This window comes from Ranitomeya variabilis, chromosome 1 (assembly GCF_051348905.1).
Source record: "Ranitomeya variabilis isolate aRanVar5 chromosome 1, aRanVar5.hap1, whole genome shotgun sequence".
NCBI lineage: Eukaryota > Metazoa > Chordata > Amphibia > Anura > Dendrobatidae > Ranitomeya > Ranitomeya variabilis.
Genome location: NC_135232.1, coordinates 511,101,670 through 511,122,966, shown reverse-complemented (window position 1 = coordinate 511,122,966; position 21,297 = coordinate 511,101,670). Strand labels below are relative to the sequence as shown.

Genomic DNA, 21,297 nt, shown 5'->3' with positions numbered 1-21,297 from the left:
ACCCTTGTGATGTGATCACGGGGCACCAATGGATTGCCATGATGGCAAAGGGTCTCTTTAATACCCTTGTGCCTGTCATGACAGTATTCCTGTAAATGATAGCTTTTGATTGTCATTCGTAGGAGACTGTGATTATTGCAATATATAGTGGTTCAGTGATATATAAAAGTTCAATTCATCTCCCTATGCCCCAATTAAATTAAAGAAATAAAAGAAAATTAACAGTATAACCATATATGGAATTGCTATATTAGTAAAAGTCCTATCTATTAACATGCAAAATTAATTATCCCAATCGGAAATGAGAATTTTTTTCTCTAAACACGAGAATTACACTTTTTTAGCCGGCACAGCACTGCAATTGCATAAGAGGCAATCAAAACATTGTATCTACTCTTAAATGGTATCAATAAAAATGTTGGTTCAGGCTGAAAAAGCAAGCCCTCACATAGCCCTTTCAACCCAAAATTTTAAATGTTATGGGTCTTGGAAAATTGCAACACAAGCAACATTTAACAGTTTCGGGTTTTTTTTACAAATTTCCGATTTTTTCTTTGCAACTTAATTACATTTTTTTGCATGTTTGGTATATTCACAGTCTAACTGACCTGGAGAATCACATTGGCAGGTCATTTTTACCATATAGTGAACATGGTGGATAAACCCCCCTCCCCCCCCCCAAAATAAAAAAACAATTGTGGAGTTGTGCTTTTCTCACAAATTTGCCACACTTAAATTTTTTTTTTTTCGTTTTACAGTACATCACGATTAATTGGATGGTGTCATTCAAAAGTACTACTCGTTCTGCAAAAAGCACTCATGTGGCTTTTTCAATGGGAAAATAATAAGGTTATGTCTCTTAGAAGAAGTGGAAAAAAGCGAAAATGCAAAAACGGAAACTAGCCATGTTGGGAAGGGGATAAGTTATTTTATGCCAAAAATATGACATAAACACCTTATTGCATCAGCCCTTAGCGTAACTTGAATCGTGTGAGCACAAATTCAAAATCTTCAACAGGGCATCCAATATTGGCTTTTTTATATGGGTCAAAGGAAATTTTGGGTTCCTCTAGGCTCCAGGGCCCAGGTGTGACTGAAACTCCTTCACCCACTATTGTTACGCCCCTGGTGATGCCAAATACATTTTTACTTTTATTATTTTTGAGATTTTAATATTTATGCTTCAGGAAGAAGGTTGATTTAAAGGAAACCTGTCAAGTCCCCAAATGCTGTTAACCTACAGATACAAGGTTATTCTACAGGTTAATAGAGTTCTAATGCTGTCTGGCCACTTTAACGAAAGTATGGCCGCTGGGAGAAAATGAACTTCCTCCCGGGAGCCATTGTGAACTCTATGTACCCCCGAGCAGTTTGATTATCAGCTAGTTCTGCACAGTTGTGCTACAGACCTGTAATCACTGAATGGTGACTGAAGCTGCTCCATGGACAGGTCAATGACTAAAAGCCGTCGGTTCCCAGTGGGAATAAAGTTAATTTCCTCCCTATACCCGGGTTTTCAGTAAGGTGGCCGGACAGCATTGGAACAGTATTAACTAATGGTCTTTAGAAACCTGCTTAAAAAACAATAGACTGTAAGTAATTTAGGTCTTATTATATATATACTATATATATATATATATATATATATATATATATATATATATATATAGACAAAAAAGAACACAGCAGCACATGTGCGTGAATTAGGCCATGTGAAAACACAGAAAAACATTAAAAACATACAATATAGGTTATACTTCTCAAAAACATTTTATTTTTAAAGATTTTGTTTACAAAACTTACAGTTATAGATGAAAATGAAGGTTCTTAGTTCATAAATTGGCCAACTCATGTGTGCCCATCAACCACGGCAAGGTGACCTCCCTCTGATGGGTCCTACTCTTCTGCACATGCCACTTTTGGTCCACCAGCTTACAACTATGGACAGCATCCAGTAACTATGTTGCTCCAAAAAATCCAACCAGCACCTAGATTCATGCACATGTGCTGCTGTGTTCTTTTTTGTCTATATAATGCAGTTTTTCAGCTTGCACGTGTTCACATTAGGAGTGCTGGTTGTGTTTTTTTTAATCTACTTAGTTACTGGATGATGGCTGCCTCCAGACTGATCTTGCACTCCTCCTATTGACCTTGCAGATGGCCGTAATCAGCTCTACCTGCCCATAAATTGTAGGCTTAGCCTGAGAGTTACATGTTTTGTCCATGTTTTGTCTATACATACACAATAGACAATAGACTTTAAGCAAATGAGGTCTGATTATATACAGTATATATATATATATATATATATATATATATATATATATATATATATTATATACTGTATATATATATATATATATATATATATATATACTGTACATATATATATATATATATATATATATATATATATATATATATATATATATATAGGACAGAGAACTACTGTATGTAAAAGCTCATGTTAAAATTGCATTGCAATTGGATAGCAATCGTAATTCATTCGGATGTAAATTGGATGCTAGGTGTGAAAATCACACTGTACTCGCATGACACTCGCATGACACTCGCATGGCACTCATCCGTTTTTTCGGTCCAGTTACGGAACATTTTTTTTCTTGCATATGGTTATGAGCCCTAACCTGTGTTTTCATCATTTAATCCTCTGCTCTTTCTGGGATTATTGGTCCAGTGGGCGGTCTGATCAGCTTTCTTTGTATAAGAGTGCATACACAGATAGCTGTCAGTCACTGATAGGACCCCCCACTGAACCAAAAATCCCAGAAAGAGCAGAGGTGTAAATTGTGAAAATACAGGTTATACAGACTATTTTCCCACAAAACTATATATCAATCTACTCATTTCCCCCTGATCTATAACATGACATCTGTGGATTGGATGCCATTTTCTTTGTGACAAATTTACTTTGAAGATAACGAAAAAACTAAATTGGCTCTGGAATATTTTAATTATAAGACGGGAAAGAGCCTAGGTTATTAATACATGGTATTGCAACTTGTTTTCTAGCATATTTCTAGTATATCCATAATAATATTAGAAAATAAAGGAAATAGATGACATTGCTAATTTATATTTATTGCTTTTAGTCTTTTCTAGAAGCAGCAAGCTTAATGAATCAACTCTCACACAAACACCAAGTCCTTCTTCATGGTGTATGTGTTGGAAAGCAGAGTAAGTGTGTTTGGTCCACATTGTCATTTTAATATATGTTAATAAATGTCGAACATGGCAAATGCACCAGATTTCTGCCTTAGGGCTCTTTTCCATTTTCGATATAAACGTCCGAGTCTCGCATGTGAAAACCAAGCTGTGGCGCCGGCACTCCGGAGCGGAGAGTGCGGCTTCATAGCAACACATGCAGCCGCACACTCCGCTCCCAAGTGCCGGCGCCACAGCCTGGTTTTCACATGCGAGACACGGACATTTATCTCGCAAGTGGAAAGGAGACCTTAATTTGAGAACGTTTTGTGCTGTGTGTTAGTAAGTTCTCCTTAGTATATTTTGTTACTTGTCACAGCATGGACTCCCTTCTACTTTTCCACTCCTTCCCCCAATAGTCACAGCAGCAAGCATGGCAGTGCTCTCTTTCCTATGGTTGACATAGATCACTTCCGAAAGCTCTTCCTGAAGCAGGACCACACACTGACAAGTTTAAAGGGAAATCTGTCCCTGCACAAAGTATAAATGCGTGCTACGACAACTACAGCTCCCTATAATCCCTCTGGATTTTTCTGGTACAATATATGCACTCCTGTCCTATACAAAGAAATATTTTTCAGGTTTCAGCAGCTCTTTCTACCTATTCTGTGTGACTTGCTTCATAGGTATTTTTTATCTGCTTATTTGTCTTTGTTATTTTTCTTATTTTGCAAGGGTTATTTTGGGGCTTCACAGCAATTTTTGAATATAGTGTTATGGTTGAGTTACAGTATATTCAACTTACAATTGTTGTCCTAAAAAATGTATTAGTATTGTAATTTGAAGGACCACTATTTTGCAATTCCAAATGACAGTAATTTATGTGTATATATTATTTTTGCAGTTGTAATGGTTCAGGAATTTGCCTCTCTGGGTGCTTTAGATCTTTACCTGAAACGAAGGCAACAGAAAGGCCCTATACCTATCAGCTGGAAGCTGGAAGTTGTAAAGCAACTTGCGTATGCCCTCTGCTACATGGTAAGGCTCTGACAGCGGCAGTAAATATGTGTGCGTGTAGATGCATATATGTACAGTAGCATGTAAGCATTTAGGCACCCCTGGTCAAAATTACTGTTATTGCGAACAGTTAAGCAACATGAAGATTAAATGATTTCTAAAAGGGCATGCAAATAAATGGTTTTCTAATTTACAGTTATTAGCTCCTTAATGACCAGAGATATTTTTGTTTTTGCATTTTCATTTTTTGCTCCCCTTCTTCCCAGAGCCATAACCTTTTTATTTTTTGGTCAATATGGCCAATAAGGGCTTGTTTTTGAGGGACGAGTTGTACTTTTGAACAACACCATTCGTTTTAACATGTCGTGTATTGGAAAATGGGGAAAAGAAAATTAAAAATGTGGTGAAATTGCAAATAAAGTGCAAACCCACAGTTGTTTTTTTTTTAACCATGTTCACTAAATGCTAAAACTGACCTGCCGATATAATTCTACAGGTCATTATGAGTTCATAGACACCAAACATGTCTAGATTATTTTTTACTTAAGTTGTGAAAAAAAATTCCAAAGTTTGTTAAAAAAGCAAAACATCAAATTCCAATACCCATATATCAAATTAGAATAATTGGAGTCAAACATATATATTTGTAGGAGTCTATGATTATATTGACACATCTTAGTATTCAATAAACGTATGACATATGTATGTGCTCTGATTTATAATTCTCATATTCCAATACCCATAGCGTCTCCATTTTTCGGGATCTCGAGTTGAATGAGGGCTTATTTTTTGCGTGCTGAGCTGATGTTTTTAATTATACAATTTGGTGCAGATACGTTCTTTTGTTCACCCATTATTGCATTTTAATGCAATGTTGCGGCGATAAAAAAAAACGCAATTCTGGTGCTTTGACGTTATTTCTCGTTACGCTGTTTAGCAATTAGGTTAATTATTTTTTACATTGATAGCTGGTTTAAAAACAACAGTATCTGTTATACCGGAGGCGGCAGGTACCAAGAGTAGACCCACTGGACCATGATACCGAACCTCCCCCGAGCGAGCGCACCAGATTGGACCAACCCCTTTACAGGGATAGTTTGGGAGCAAGCTCAGAGGCCTTGAGTACCATGGATTCCAGGACCAGGGGTTGGCTCCAGGATAGCAAACAAACAGGGACGGGACTGGGACGAGGGAAGAGAGATAGAGCCGCGCTGGTTAGGAGCAGGATGAGTAACCACAAGAAGAGCCAACAGGGCTAGGGAGACCAAAGAGGAGAAGGTCTGAAGACTAATGAGGAGACTGAGGAGGAGATGGTAACAGGTTCCAGGAGGACACAGGGCAGAGAAGGACACTGAAAACGAAAGAGGGAGGCAAGGGGTTAAGACACAGAGATACTGGGCAAAAAGAAACAGGGAGGCAAGGGGTTAAGACACAGAGATACTGGGCATAAGTGAGGAGCAGAAGGACGGGCCTGGTAATCGGAGCAAAACTCAACAATCAGGCGCTTCCACAAGCCGAGGGCGGCCTGAAATACCAAATGCCAGCCCTCTATTGGCCCGGCAGTACTGCCAGGTCAGGTCACAGTGCTGGATAAGGGGGAGGAATGTGCACGCGCTCAATCCCTAAGATGCATATGGGAAGAGACAGAGCGTGCGGCTGGCAGCAGGGAGGAAGCATGCCAACGCACCCTAGCAGGCACGCGCCGGGAGCCAGACCAGAGAGGAGTCCGCAGCAGCACGGGAGCAATGAAGGAGGAGGAGGAAGCGGCGAGTGCGGCACCAGCAGCAACATCCCCAGAACCGGCGGCAGTGAGCATGGTGCTAACAGTACCCCCTCCCTTACACCCCCCTCCTCTCTTCTTGGACAAAAATTTCTTAAGAATACGGGGTGGATTAATGTTCTCCCGAGGTTTCCAAGACCTCTCCTTGGGACCAAACCCCTTCCAATCAATTAAAAAGATAGTCTTGCCCCTGACTCTCTTGGAGGCTAGAATATCCTTCACCTCAAAAACGTTATCGGAACAGATCGGTGGGGGAGAAGAGCTGGGAGCAGGATGAAAACGATTCAGAATGACTGGTTTTAGGAGAGAGACGTGGAAGACGTTGGGAATGCGGAGCGAAGCAGACAAATTCAGCTTGTAGGCTACATTATTGCTGCGCCGGAGGACTTCAAAAGGTCCAATGTAAGGAGGATCCAACTTGTAGGAAGGCACCTTCAGTCTAATATATTTAGACGAGAGCCAAACCTTCTCGCCCAGCAGATAAGTTGGGGTATCCAAGCGCCTCTTGTCAGTATGTCTCTTCATACGCTCTCCAGCTTTCTTGAGCGCCTTTTTAGTCTCTTGACAGATTCTGGAGAATTCCAAGATTTCGGAGTCGGCTTCAGGAACCCCGGAGGTGTCAGAAACCGGTAAAGGAATGCTGGTATGCATGCCGAAAACTACAAAGAATGGAGACTTGACTGAAGACTTGTTAGGATGATTATTACAGGTGAACTCGGCGCACGGGAGAAGACCGGACCAGTCATCCTGATGAGAGTAGGAGAAATGACGTGGATAGGATGCCAACACTTGATTTACAAGCTCCACTTGGCCGTTGGTTTGCGGGTGGTATGCAGAAGAGAAATCCAACTTTACTTCCAAGAGACCACACAAGGTTCTCCAAAATCGGGACGTGAATTGAACTCAGTGATCAGATACAACATGTTGTGGGAATCCATGAAGTCGAAAGATGTGCTGGACAAAGACCTTTGCTAATTCAGGAGCAGAGGGAAGCCCAGGAAGTGGAACAAAATGCACCATCTTTGAGAACCAGTCTACTACCACCAGAATGGTAGAATAACCGGAAGAGCGAGGCAGGTCAGTAATAAAGTTTAAGGCTATATGTTGCCATGGGGACAAAGGAACAGGTAAAGGAAGTAGAAGCCTTGAAGGTAAATGCCTGGGAACCTTGACCTTGGCACAAGATGGGCACGAGGCAGTGAAATAAGCCACTTCTTGGTGGAGAGAAGGCCACCAGTAGAAGCAGGAAATGAGGTCCAGAGACTTCTTGACTCCGACATGACCGGAGATCTTGGAGGAGTGTCCCCAACACAAGACTATTCTCCTATCAGCCTCAGGAACCAAGGTTTTGCCTGGAGGCACCGTGATAATCTTGAGTGGATCAATAATGTGAGAAGGCTCCTCTTCCAAGTCAGGGGGCTGAAGAGATGGAGATAAAGTGTCAGCCTTGACATTCTTCTGACCAGAATGAAAATGCAACTCGAAGTTGAAACAAGCAAAGAACAGAGACCACCTGGCCTGTCAGGGGTTTAGCCTTTGGGCTGACTGAAGGTAGGCCAGGTTCTTATGGTCAGTGAAGATGGTAAAAGGATGGATTGCCCCCTCCAGTAGGTAGCACCATTCCTCCAGGGCCATTTTTATGGCTAACAGTTCCCAGTCCCCGATGGAATAGTTGCTCTACGTGGAAGAAAAGGCCTTAAAAAAGAACCCACAGGAAACCAAACGACCAGAAGAAGACCTCTGGGACAGCACTGCACCGGATCCAGTGGAAGATGAGTCCTTGTCTCAGCTTTAGAAAAGCATCTTCGGCCTCCGGGGGCCAGGTTGCGGAGCAGACTCCTTTCCGGGTGAGGCACGAGATAGGCTTGGTTACGGATGAGAAATATGGGATAAACTGATGGTAGTAGTTGGCAAACCGAGGTGTCAGGACTCGGAACATTTTTTATTACCTTTTTGTGCATTACTGCCCTTTTCCAAGATGGCGTCTTTGGTCTCATGTGCACTGTGTCTTCCTGCTATAAAACTCCACCCCAGCCTTCAGTCTGTGCTAGAGTATTCTGCCTTGCATCCATATCCTGACCTCTGGTGACTCCCTGGCTATATACCTGCTCCTGTGAACCTGTGGGGTTATCCTGCTACTCTGCTCTGAGTTCCTGCTGCATACACCAGTTCCAGTAATCCTCCTTCATCTGCTGCTCATGTTAACTTCCATCTGCATTTGCTGGACATGTAAGCTGTTTCTGCTCTGCAAGAACCTGAGACTATTACCCAGACCTCCCTGGTTGAGCTAAAATATTATTTGAACTGCCTTATAAGCATATCTATCTGTGTTTTGGACTAAGCAAGGACTTATTCATGTCAAGTATCTTCAAGAATAATTGTGCTTCATAGACTTTCTGCGTGATTGCATTTTCCTCTGAAGTTTCCTATAGACTGCTGAGCTGCATTTGATATTGGCACTAAGTGTTGTGGACTTGAGTTTCTCTCTGCACCTGTTTGAATCACCGTGTGATAATATAGACTTTACCACTTATAAAACTGTGTCCTGTAGTTGTCTTGTTCCACGCAAAGAGTCTCCTGAGATATCCCCTATAATTATTACAGAATACTCTAGCCTAAAAAAAGGAGACTGCTGGAACAATGACTGCAGAAAGCAGACTAGAGCAGGTGTTTTCCATAATTAGATCACTGCAGAAAGATGTGGAAGGTCTGCAAAAGAAGTTTGGAAGCTTTGAACACAATCAACAAGTGTTTGGACAGACTTTGCAGGACTTATGCACCCGCATGGCAGCCCAGGAAAACAAACTTGCTGGCATAGACTCCCAGTATGGACGGGCTTTTCAGGACATAAGCACGCAAATAGCTGCACAAGCGACTTTTCCCTCTGGGCAACCGCCACCAGCTATCCCACCTAAGTTGCCCCCATTCAGATTTAATGGTGATCGCGACAAATTTCATGGCTTTGTGAATTAATGTATGCTATATTTTGATGTGCATGCGACCGTTTTCCTAATGATAGATCCAAAGTATTGTGTGTAATAATGCTGCTGACCGCACGAGCGCTCGCCTGGGCGAATCCGATGGTTGAGTCTGGTGACCCACGGTTAATTAACTTGGATGATTTCTTGGCTGCTATGGCATTAATGTTTGATGATCCTAATCGCCATGCAACCGCTGAATCTGCTTTGCTGTCTTTACGACAGGCAAAACGTTCTGTTATTGAGTATGTTACTGAATTCAGGAGATTAGCGGTAGATACCAATTGGGACAGTTATGTACAATTGCCTATTTTTAAAAGGGGTCTGTCTAGTATTCTAAAAGATGAACTAGTTCGCTCTCAGTCACCACAAGAGCTAGAGACATTTATACAGCATTGTGTGCGCATTGACATTCGCCTTACTGAGCGTAGGCAGGAGAAGTTTGCTGCATATAACCGTATTTCTAACTTTTCCCTTCCTTCCAAAGAGCCTGCAGGTAAAACATCTCGGGAGGTGGAGGAGGTGCCCATGCAAATTGATTCCGTTCAGAGGCGCGAGATCACTGAGTGCCGGGAGCATTGCCTTCGTGAAAGTCTATGTTTCTACTGCGGCCAGTCTGACCACTTCTTGATCAATTGTCCTAAGTGTCCTAGACGGCCTAACAAGGTGCTAGCAGCAGTAGGGGAGTATGACAACTGTGATGATGAATCTGACATCTCTGAATGTAGCCTGCCTTTAAACGCTATATTCCATTCATTTTCTATGACTTCACCCCCCAAGGAGCTTAAGGAAAAGAACTCTCACTGTTCTCTCCCTATTAAGATCCTGTGTTCAGGACAGTGGATTTCCAGTGCAGCTATGATTGACTCTGGTGCAGGTGGCAATTTCATGGATATCGCATTTGCCAAGGAACATGATATTGAAATTCAGCAAAGAGCCTCTCCAATTACCATGGAAACCGTGGATGGGTCACCTTTAATCTCTGGGCCTGTGGATCAGGAGACCGTACCCCTTGAAATTTTGTTGGAGCCTAATCATCAGGAGCAACTTTATTTCTTGCTAATTTCTTCTCCTCATTTTCCTGTGATTTTAGGCATTCCTTGGTTGTGTTCTCAGAACCCAATTATCAACTGGGAGACTAAGGAGATTATATATCCAACAAGGAGCAACTCAGCGTTAACAGAAGCTGTCCCTGAGTCCATGGCTACGGAACCACATGTACAGGTATTTTCTTTACCTCCAGCATATAAAGAGTTCTCTGACATCTGTGACAAGAAGAATGCAGATCAGCTTCCTCCACACAGGCATTATGACTGTCCCATTGAGTTGCTTCCTGGGGCAGCTATTCCTTTTGGTAACGTATACCCTTTGGCGGCACCTGAGCTTCAAGCCTTAAAGGAGTATATTGATGAAAATCTTGCCAAAGGCTTCATATGTCCTTCTTCCTCACCAGCAGGGGCACCTATCTTTTTTGTAAAGAAGAAGGATGGGACCCTGAGACCCTGTGTTGACTATTGGGAACTCAATAAGGTAACCGTACGAAACCGTTACCTGTTGTGAATTTGGATTCTGGGCTCCCCCGGTGGCTACTGGTGGAATTGAACTGGTGTCTTCATCTTCTCTGTTCACCTGTTCCCATCAAGATGTGGGAGTCGCTATATAACCTTGCTGCTCTGTTAGTTGCTTGCCGGTCAACAATGTTATCAGAAGCCTCTCTGTGCTTGTTCCTGCTCCTAGACAACTACTAGATAAGTTGGACTCTTGTCCATGTTTGTTTTTGCATTTTTGTTCCAGTTCACAGCTGTAGTTTCGTTACTGTGTCTGGAAAGCTCTTGTGAACAGGAATTGCCACTCTGGTGTTATGAGTTAATGCCAGAGTTTAAAAGTAATTTCTGGATGGTGTTTTGATAGGGTTTTCAGCTGACCATGAAAGTGTCCTTTCTGTCTTCTGCTATGTAGTAAGTGGACCTCAAATTTGCTAAACCTATTTTCATACTACGTTTGTTATTTCATCTTTATTCACCGCCGATACATGTGGGGGGCCTCTGTCTCCTTTCGGGGTATTTCTCTAGAGGTGAGCTAGGACTGATATTTTCCTCTGCTAGCATTATTTAGTCCTCCGGCTGGTGCTGGGCATCTAGAATCAACGTAGGCATGCTACCCGGCCACTGCTAGTTGTGCGTTAGGTTTAGTTCATGGTCAGCTCAGTTCCCATCTTCCAAGAGCTAGTTCCTATATATGCTTATGCTATGTTCTCTTGCCATTGAGATCATGACAGTTTGACCAGCCCACTAAAGGGTTAAAATCCTTGGCTGAGAAAGGAGAGAAATAAGTAGTCTGCTGAAATTTTTATTTTTTTTTTCTCTCCTTCTAATCTTTGAATGGCTCTGTGTCCACCTGTTTGTAATGGATCTTCAGAGTGTAACTGCAGGTTTGAATAATCTCGCCACGAAGGTACAAAATTTGCAAGATTTTGTTTGTCATGCACCTGTATCTGAGCCGAGAATTCCTTTGCCGGAATTTTTCTCGGGGAATAGATCTGGGTTTCAGAATTTTCGAAATAATTGCAAATTATTTTTGTCCCTGAAATCTCGCTCTGCCGGAGACCCTGCACAGCAGGTCAGGATTGTGATTTCCTTGCTCCGGGGCGACCCTCAAGACTGGGCTTTTTCATTGACACCAGGGGATCCTGCGTTGCTCAATGTGGATGCGTTTTTTCTGGCCTTGGGGTTGCTTTATGACGAACCTCATTTGGAGCTTCAGGCAGAAAAAACTTTGATGTCCCTATCTCAGGGGCAAGATGAAGCGGAAATTTACTGCCAAAGATTCCGTAAATGGTCTGTGCTTACTCAGTGGAATGAGTGCGCCCTGGCGGCGACTTTCAGAGAGGGTCTCTCTGATGCCATTAGGGATGTTATGGTGGGGTTTCCTGTGCCTGCGGGTCTGAATGAGTCCATGACAATGGCTATTCAGATCGATAGGCGTTTGCGGGAGCGCAAACCAGTGCACCATCTGGCGGTGTCCACTGAGAAGTCGCCAGAGAGTATGCAGTGTGATAGAATTCTGTCCCGAAGCGAGCGGCAGAATTTTAGACGGAAAAATGGGTTGTGTTTCTATTGTGGTGATTCTACTCATGTTATATCAGCATGCTCTAAGCGCACTAAAAAGCTTGGTAAATCTGTTTCCATTTGCACCTTACCGTCTAAGTTTATTCTATCTGTGACCCTGATTTGCTCTTTGTCATCTATTACCACGGATGCCTATGTCGACTCTGGCGCCGCTTTGAGTCTTATGGATTGGTCCTTTGCCAAATGCTGTGGGTATGATTTAGAGCCTTTGGAGACTCCTATTCCTCTGAAGGGGATTGACTCCACCCCATTGGCTAATAAAAAACCACAATACTGGACACAAGTAACTATGCGTATTAATCCGGATCACCAGGAGATTATTCGCTTTCTGGTGCTGTATAATCTACATGATGATTTGGTGCTAGGATTGCCTTGGCTGCAATCTCACAACCCAGTCCTCGACTGGAGAGCTATGTCTGTGTTGAGCTGGGGATGTAAGGGGGCTCATGGGGATGTACCTGTGGTTTCCATTTCATCATCTATTCCCTCTGAAATTCCTGAGTTCCTGTCTGACTATCGTGACGTCTTTGAAGAATCCAAGCTTGGTTCGTTACCTCCGCACCGAGAGTGCGATTGTGCCATAGATTTAATCCCGGGTAGTAAATACCCAAAGGGTCGTTTATTTAATCTGTCTGTGCCTGAACATGCTGCTATGCGAGAATATATAAAGGAGTCCTTGGAAAAGGGACATATTCGTCCATCGTCATCTCCCTTAGGAGCCGGTTTTTTCTTTGTGTCAAAAAAAGACGGCTCTTTGAGACCATGTATTGATTATCGGCTTTTGAATAAAATCACTGTTAAATATCAATACCCATTGCCGTTGCTGACTGATTTGTTTGCTCGCATAAAGGGGGCCAAGTGGTTCTCTAAGATTGACCTTCGTGGGGCGTATAATTTGGTGCGAATCAGGCAGGGGGATGAGTGGAAAACCGCATTTAATACGCCCGAGGGCCACTTTGAGTATTTAGTGATGCCTTTTGGTCTTTCAAATGCTCCGTCAGTTTTCCAGTCCTTTATGCATGATATTTTTCGTGATTATTTGGATAAATTTATGATTGTGTATCTGGATGATATTCTGATTTTTTCGGATGACTGGGACTCTCATGTCCAGCAAGTCAGGAGGGTTTTTCAGGTTTTGCGGTCTAATTCTTTGTGTGTGAAGGGTTCTAAGTGTGTTTTTGGGGTACAGAGGATTTCCTTTTTGGGATATATTTTTTCCCCCTCTTCCATTGAAATGGATCCTGTCAAGGTTCAAGCTATTTGTGATTGGACGCAGCCCTCTTCTCTTAAGAGTCTTCAGAAATTTTTGGGCTTTGCTAACTTTTATCGTCGATTTATTGCTGGTTTTTCGGATATTGCTAAGCCATTGACCGATTTGACTAAGAAGGGTGCTGATGTTGCTGATTGGTCCCCTGATGCTGTGGAGGCCTTTCGGGAGCTTAAGCGCCGTTTTTCCTCTGCCCCTGTGTTGCGTCAGCCTGATGTTGTTCTACCTTTTCAGGTTGAGGTCGACGCTTCTGAGATCGGAGCTGGGGCAGTGTTGTCGCAGAAAAGTTCTGACTGCTCCGTGATGAGGCCTTGTGCCTTCTTTTCCCGTAAATTTTCGCCCGCTGAGCGGAATTATGATGTTGGGAATCGGGAGCTTTTGGCCATGAAGTGGGCTTTTGAGGAGTGGCGCCATTGGCTTGAGGGGGCCAGACATCAGGTGGTGGTATTGACTGACCACAAAAATTTGATTTATCTTGAGACCGCCAGGCGCCTGAATCCTAGACAGGCGCGCTGGTCATTATTTTTCTCTCGGTTTAATTTTGTGGTGTCATACCTACCGGGTTCTAAGAATGTTAAGGCGGATGCCCTTTCTAGGAGTTTTGAGCCTGACTCGCCTGGTAACTCTGAGCCCACAGGTATCCTTAAGGATGGAGTGGTATTGTCAGCCGTTTCTCCAGACCTGCGGCGGGCCTTGCAGGAGTTTCAGGCGGATAGACCTGATCGTTGCCCACCTGATAAACTGTTTGTTCCTGATGATTGGACCAGTAGAGTCATCTCTGAGGTTCATTCTTCTGCGTTGGCAGGTCATCCTGGCATTTTTGGTACCAGGGATTTGGTGGCAAGGTCCTTCTGGTGGCCTTCCCTGTCACGAGATGTGCGAGGCTTTGTGCAGTCTTGTGACGTTTGTGCTCGGGCCAAGCCTTGTTGTTCTCGGGCTAGTGGATTATTGTTGCCCTTGCCTATTCCTAAGAGGCCTTGGACGCACATCTCGATGGATTTTATTTCAGATCTGCCTGTTTCTCAGAAGATGTCTGTCATCTGGGTGGTGTGTGACCGTTTCTCTAAGATGGTCCATTTGGTTCCTCTGCCCAAGTTGCCTTCTTCTTCCGAGTTGGTTCCTCTGTTTTTTCAAAATGTTGTTCGTTTGCATGGTATTCCTGAGAATATCGTTTCTGACAGAGGGACCCAATTCGTGTCTAGATTTTGGCGGGCATTCTGTGCTAGGATGGGCATAGATTTATCTTTTTCGTCCGCTTTCCATCCTCAGACGAATGGCCAGACCGAGCGGATTAATCAGACCCTGGAGACATATCTGAGGTGTTTTGTGTCTGCTGACCAGGATGATTGGGTTGCTTTTTTGCCATTGGCGGAGTTCGCTCTCAATAATCGGGCCAGCTCTGCCACTTTGGTGTCCCCGTTTTTCTGTAATTCGGGGTTTCATCCTCGATTTTCCTCTGGTCAGGTGGAATCTTCGGATTGTCCTGGAGTGGATGCTGTGGTGGAGAGATTGCATCAGATCTGGGGGCAGGTGGTGGACAATTTGAGGTTGTCCCAGGAGAAGACTCAGCTTTTTGCCAACCGCCACCGTCGTGTTGGTCCTCGGCTTTGTGTTGGGGATTTGGTGTGGTTGTCTTCTCGTTTTGTCCCTATGAGGGTCTCTTCTCCTAAGTTTAAGCCTCGGTTCATCGGCCCGTATAAGATATTGGAGATTCTTAACCCTGTTTCCTTCCGTTTGGACCTCCCTGCATCCTTTTCTATTCATAACGTTTTTCATCGGTCATTATTGCGCAGGTATGAGGTACCGGTTGTGCCTTCCGTTGAGCCTCCTGCTCCGGTGTTGGTTGAGGGTGAGTTGGAGTACGTTGTGGAGAAAATCTTGGACTCTCGTGTTTCCAGACGGAGACTCCAGTATCTGGTCAAGTGGAAGGGATACGGCCAGGAGGATAATTCTTGGGTGAATGCATCTGATGTTCATGCCTCTGATCTGGTTCGTGCCTTTCATAGGGCCCATCCTGATCGCCCTGGTGGTTCTGGTGAGGGTTCGGTGCCCCCTCCTTGAGGGGGGGTACTGTTGTGAATTTGGATTCTGGGCTCCCCCGGTGGCTACTGGTGGAATTGAACTGGTGTCTTCATCTTCTCTGTTCACCTGTTCCCATCAAGATGTGGGAGTCGCTATATAACCTTGCTGCTCTGTTAGTTGCTTGCCGGTCAACAATGTTATCAGAAGCCTCTCTGTGCTTGTTCCTGCTCCTAGACAACTACTAGATAAGTTGGACTCTTGTCCATGTTTGTTTTTGCATTTTTGTTCCAGTTCACAGCTGTAGTTTCGTTACTGTGTCTGGAAAGCTCTTGTGAACAGGAATTGCCACTCTGGTGTTATGAGTTAATGCCAGAGTTTTAAAGTAATTTCTGGATGGTGTTTTGATAGGGTTTTCAGCTGACCATGAAAGTGTCCTTTCTGTCTTCTGCTATGTAGTAAGTGGACCTCAAATTTGCTAAACCTATTTTCATACTACGTTTGTTATTTCATCTTTATTCACCGCCGATACATGTGGGGGGCCTCTGTCTCCTTTCGGGGTATTTCTCTAGAGGTGAGCTAGGACTGATATTTTCCTCTGCTAGCATTATTTAGTCCTCCGGCTGGTGCTGGGCATCTAGAATCAATGTAGGCATGCTACCCGGCCACTGCTAGTTGTGCGTTAGGTTTAGTTCATGGTCAGCTCAGTTCCCATCTTCCAAGAGCTAGTTCCTATATATGCTTATGCTATGTTCTCTTGCCATTGAGATCATGACAGTTTGACCAGCCCACTAAAGGGTTAAAATCCTTGGCTGAGAAAGGAGAGAAATAAGTAGTCTGCTGAAATTTTTATTTTTTTTTTCTCTCCTTCTAATCTTTGAATGGCTCTGTGTCCACCTGTTTGTAATGGATCTTCAGAGTGTAACTGCAGGTTTGAATAATCTCGCCACGAAGGTACAAAATTTGCAAGATTTTGTTTGTCATGCACCTGTATCTGAGCCGAGAATTCCTTTGCCGGAATTTTTCTCGGGGAATAGATCTGGGTTTCAGAATTTTCGAAATAATTGCAAATTATTTTTGTCCCTGAAATCTCGCTCTGCCGGAGACCCTGCACAGCAGGTCAGGATTGTGATTTCCTTGCTCCGGGGCGACCCTCAAGACTGGGCTTTTTCATTGACACCAGGGGATCCTGCGTTGCTCAATGTGGATGCGTTTTTTCTGGCCTTGGGGTTGCTTTATGACGAACCTCATTTGGAGCTTCAGGCAGAAAAAACTTTGATGTCCCTATCTCAGGGGCAAGATGAAGCGGAAATTTACTGCCAAAGATTCCGTAAATGGTCTGTGCTTACTCAGTGGAATGAGTGCGCCCTGGCGGCGACTTTCAGAGAGGGTCTCTCTGATGCCATTAGGGATGTTATGGTGGGGTTTCCTGTGCCTGCGGGTCTGAATGAGTCCATGACAATGGCTATTCAGATCGATAGGCGTTTGCGGGAGCGCAAACCAGTGCACCATCTGGCGGTGTCCACTGAGAAGTCGCCAGAGAGTATGCAGTGTGATAGAATTCTGTCCCGAAGCGAGCGGCAGAATTTTAGACGGAAAAATGGGTTGTGTTTCTATTGTGGTGATTCTACTCATGTTATATCAGCATGCTCTAAGCGCACTAAAAAGCTTGGTAAATCTGTTTCCATTTGCACCTTACCGTCTAAGTTTATTCTATCTGTGACCCTGATTTGCTCTTTGTCATCTATTACCACGGATGCCTATGTCGACTCTGGCGCCGCTTTGAGTCTTATGGATTGGTCCTTTGCCAAACGCTGTGGGTATGATTTAGAGCCTTTGGAGACTCCTATTCCTCTGAAGGGGATTGACTCCACCCCATTGGCTAATAAAAAACCACAATACTGGACACAAGTAACTATGCGTATTAATCCGGATCACCAGGAGATTATTCGCTTTCTGGTGCTGTATAATCTACATGATGATTTGGTGCTAGGATTGCCTTGGCTGCAATCTCACAACCCAGTCCTCGACTGGAGAGCTATGTCTGTGTTGAGCTGGGGATGTAAGGGGGCTCATGGGGATGTACCTGTGGTTTCCATTTCATCATCTATTCCCTCTGAAATTCCTGAGTTCCTGTCTGACTATCGTGACGTCTTTGAAGAATCCAAGCTTGGTTCGTTACCTCCGCACCGAGAGTGCGATTGTGCCATAGATTTAATCCCGGGTAGTAAATACCCAAAGGGTCGTTTATTTAATCTGTCTGTGCCTGAACATGCTGCTATGCGAGAATATATAAAGGAGTCCTTGGAAAAGGGACATATTCGTCCATCGTCATCTCCCTTAGGAGCCGGTTTTTTCTTTGTGTCAAAAAAAGACGGCTCTTTGAGACCATGTATTGATTATCGGCTTTTGAATAAAATCACTGTTAAATATCAATACCCATTGCCGTTGCTGACTGATTTGTTTGCTCGCATAAAGGGGGCCAAGTGGTTCTCTAAGATTGACCTTCGTGGGGCGTATAATTTGGTGCGAATCAGGCAGGGGGATGAGTGGAAAACCGCATTTAATACGCCCGAGGGCCACTTTGAGTATTTAGTGATGCCTTTTGGTCTTTCAAATGCTCCGTCAGTTTTCCAGTCCTTTATGCATGATATTTTTCGTGATTATTTGGATAAATTTATGATTGTGTATCTGGATGATATTCTGATTTTTTCGGATGACTGGGACTCTCATGTCCAGCAAGTCAGGAGGGTTTTTCAGGTTTTGCGGTCTAATTCTTTGTGTGTGAAGGGTTCTAAGTGTGTTTTTGGGGTACAGAGGATTTCCTTTTTGGGATATATTTTTTCCCCCTCTTCCATTGAAATGGATCCTGTCAAGGTTCAAGCTATTTGTGATTGGACGCAGCCCTCTTCTCTTAAGAGTCTTCAGAAATTTTTGGGCTTTGCTAACTTTTATCGTCGATTTATTGCTGGTTTTTCGGATATTGCTAAGCCATTGACCGATTTGACTAAGAAGGGTGCTGATGTTGCTGATTGGTCCCCTGATGCTGTGGAGGCCTTTCGGGAGCTTAAGCGCCGTTTTTCCTCTGCCCCTGTGTTGCGTCAGCCTGATGTTGTTCTACCTTTTCAGGTTGAGGTCGATGCTTCTGAGATCGGAGCTGGGGCAGTGTTGTCGCAGAAAAGTTCTGACTGCTCCGTGATGAGGCCTTGTGCCTTCTTTTCCCGTAAATTTTCGCCCGCTGAGCGGAATTATGATGTTGGGAATCGGGAGCTTTTGGCCATGAAGTGGGCTTTTGAGGAGTGGCGCCATTGGCTTGAGGGGGCCAGACATCAGGTGGTGGTATTGACTGACCACAAAAATTTGATTTATCTTGAGACCGCCAGGCGCCTGAATCCTAGACAGGCGCGCTGGTCATTATTTTTCTCTCGGTTTAATTTTGTGGTGTCATACCTACCGGGTTCTAAGAATGTTAAGGCGGATGCCCTTTCTAGGAGTTTTGAGCCTGACTCGCCTGGTAACTCTGAGCCCACAGGTATCCTTAAGGATGGAGTGGTATTGTCAGCCGTTTCTCCAGACCTGCGGCGGGCCTTGCAGGAGTTTCAGGCGGATAGACCTGATCGTTGCCCACCTGATAAACTGTTTGTTCCTGATGATTGGACCAGTAGAGTCATCTCTGAGGTTCATTCTTCTGCGTTGGCAGGTCATCCTGGCATTTTTGGTACCAGGGATTTGGTGGCAAGGTCCTTCTGGTGGCCTTCCCTGTCACGAGATGTGCGAGGCTTTGTGCAGTCTTGTGACGTTTGTGCTCGGGCCAAGCCTTGTTGTTCTCGGGCTAGTGGATTATTGTTGCCCTTGCCTATTCCTAAGAGGCCTTGGACGCACATCTCGATGGATTTTATTTCAGATCTGCCTGTTTCTCAGAAGATGTCTGTCATCTGGGTGGTGTGTGACCGTTTCTCTAAGATGGTCCATTTGGTTCCTCTGCCCAAGTTGCCTTCTTCTTCCGAGTTGGTTCCTCTGTTTTTTCAAAATGTTGTTCGTTTGCATGGTATTCCTGAGAATATCGTTTCTGACAGAGGGACCCAATTCGTGTCTAGATTTTGGCGGGCATTCTGTGCTAGGATGGGCATAGATTTATCTTTTTCGTCCGCTTTCCATCCTCAGACGAATGGCCAGACCGAGCGGATTAATCAGACCCTGGAGACATATCTGAGGTGTTTTGTGTCTGCTGACCAGGATGATTGGGTTGCTTTTTTGCCATTGGCGGAGTTCGCTCTCAATAATCGGGCCAGCTCTGCCACTTTGGTGTCCCCGTTTTTCTGTAATTCGGGGTTTCATCCTCGATTTTCCTCTGGTCAGGTGGAATCTTCGGATTGTCCTGGAGTGGATGCTGTGGTGGAGAGATTGCATCAGATCTGGGGGCAGGTGGTGGACAATTTGAGGTTGTCCCAGGAGAAGACTCAGCTTTTTGCCAACCGCCACCGTCGTGTTGGTCCTCGGCTTTGTGTTGGGGATTTGGTGTGGTTGTCTTCTCGTTTTGTCCCTATGAGGGTCTCTTCTCCTAAGTTTAAGCCTCGGTTCATCGGCCCGTATAAGATATTGGAGATTCTTAACCCTGTTTCCTTCCGTTTGGACCTCCCTGCATCCTTTTCTATTCATAACGTTTTTCATCGGTCATTATTGCGCAGGTATGAGGTACCGGTTGTGCCTTCCGTTGAGCCTCCTGCTCCGGTGTTGGTTGAGGGTGAGTTGGAGTACGTTGTGGAGAAAATCTTGGACTCTCGTGTTTCCAGACGGAGACTCCAGTATCTGGTCAAGTGGAAGGGATACGGCCAGGAGGATAATTCTTGGGTGAATGCATCTGATGTTCATGCCTCTGATCTGGTTCGTGCCTTTCATAGGGCCCATCCTGATCGCCCTGGTGGTTCTGGTGAGGGTTCGGTGCCCCCTCCTTGAGGGGGGGGTACTGTTGTGAATTTGGATTCTGGGCTCCCCCGGTGGCTACTGGTGGAATTGAACTGGTGTCTTCATCTTCTCTGTTCACCTGTTCCCATCAAGATGTGGGAGTCGCTATATAACCTTGCTGCTCTGTTAGTTGCTTGCCGGTCAACAATGTTATCAGAAGCCTCTCTGTGCTTGTTCCTGCTCCTAGACAACTACTAGATAAGTTGGACTCTTGTCCATGTTTGTTTTTGCATTTTTGTTCCAGTTCACAGCTGTAGTTTCGTTACTGTGTCTGGAAAGCTCTTGTGAACAGGAATTGCCACTCTGGTGTTATGAGTTAATGCCAGAGTTTTAAAGTAATTTCTGGATGGTGTTTTGATAGGGTTTTCAGCTGACCATGAAAGTGTCCTTTCTGTCTTCTGCTATGTAGTAAGTGGACCTCAAATTTGCTAAACCTATTTTCATACTACGTTTGTTATTTCATCTTTATTCACCGCCGATACATGTGGGGGGCCTCTGTCTCCTTTCGGGGTATTTCTCTAGAGGTGAGCTAGGACTGATATTTTCCTCTGCTAGCATTATTTAGTCCTCCGGCTGGTGCTGGGCATCTAGAATCAACGTAGGCATGCTACCCGGCCACTGCTAGTTGTGCGTTAGGTTTAGTTCATGGTCAGCTCAGTTCCCATCTTCCAAGAGCTAGTTCCTATATATGCTTATGCTATGTTCTCTTGCCATTGAGATCATGACAGTTACCCTTTGCCTCTGATTCCCGAATTACTGGAAAGAGTCCGCCATGCTAAGGTGTTCTCTAAACTGGATCTTCGTGGGGCTTATAATTTGGTGCATATTCATCCAGGGGATGAGTGAAAGACAGCATTCAGATGCCGGTATGGACACTTTGAATCTCTTGTGATGCCCTTCGGGCTTTGTAACGCCCCTGCAACATCTCAACACCTTGCTAATGACATAATGACATTTTCAGAGATTTGCTGGACCAGTTTG

The 21,297-nt window shown here is 44.3% G+C and overlaps 1 protein-coding gene across 1 annotated transcript in view; it reads left to right on the top strand.

The window, feature by feature from the left end:
- JAK3 (Janus kinase 3) overlaps positions 1 to 21,297 on the top strand; it is a 712,213-nt gene that overhangs the window by 359,713 nt on the left and 331,203 nt on the right. The window contains exons 13-14 of the mRNA XM_077253311.1: positions 3,111 to 3,195; positions 4,067 to 4,200. Of these exons, the coding sequence (XP_077109426.1) occupies positions 3,111 to 3,195; positions 4,067 to 4,200 (219 nt within the window). The remainder of the gene's footprint in view (positions 1 to 3,110; positions 3,196 to 4,066; positions 4,201 to 21,297) is intronic.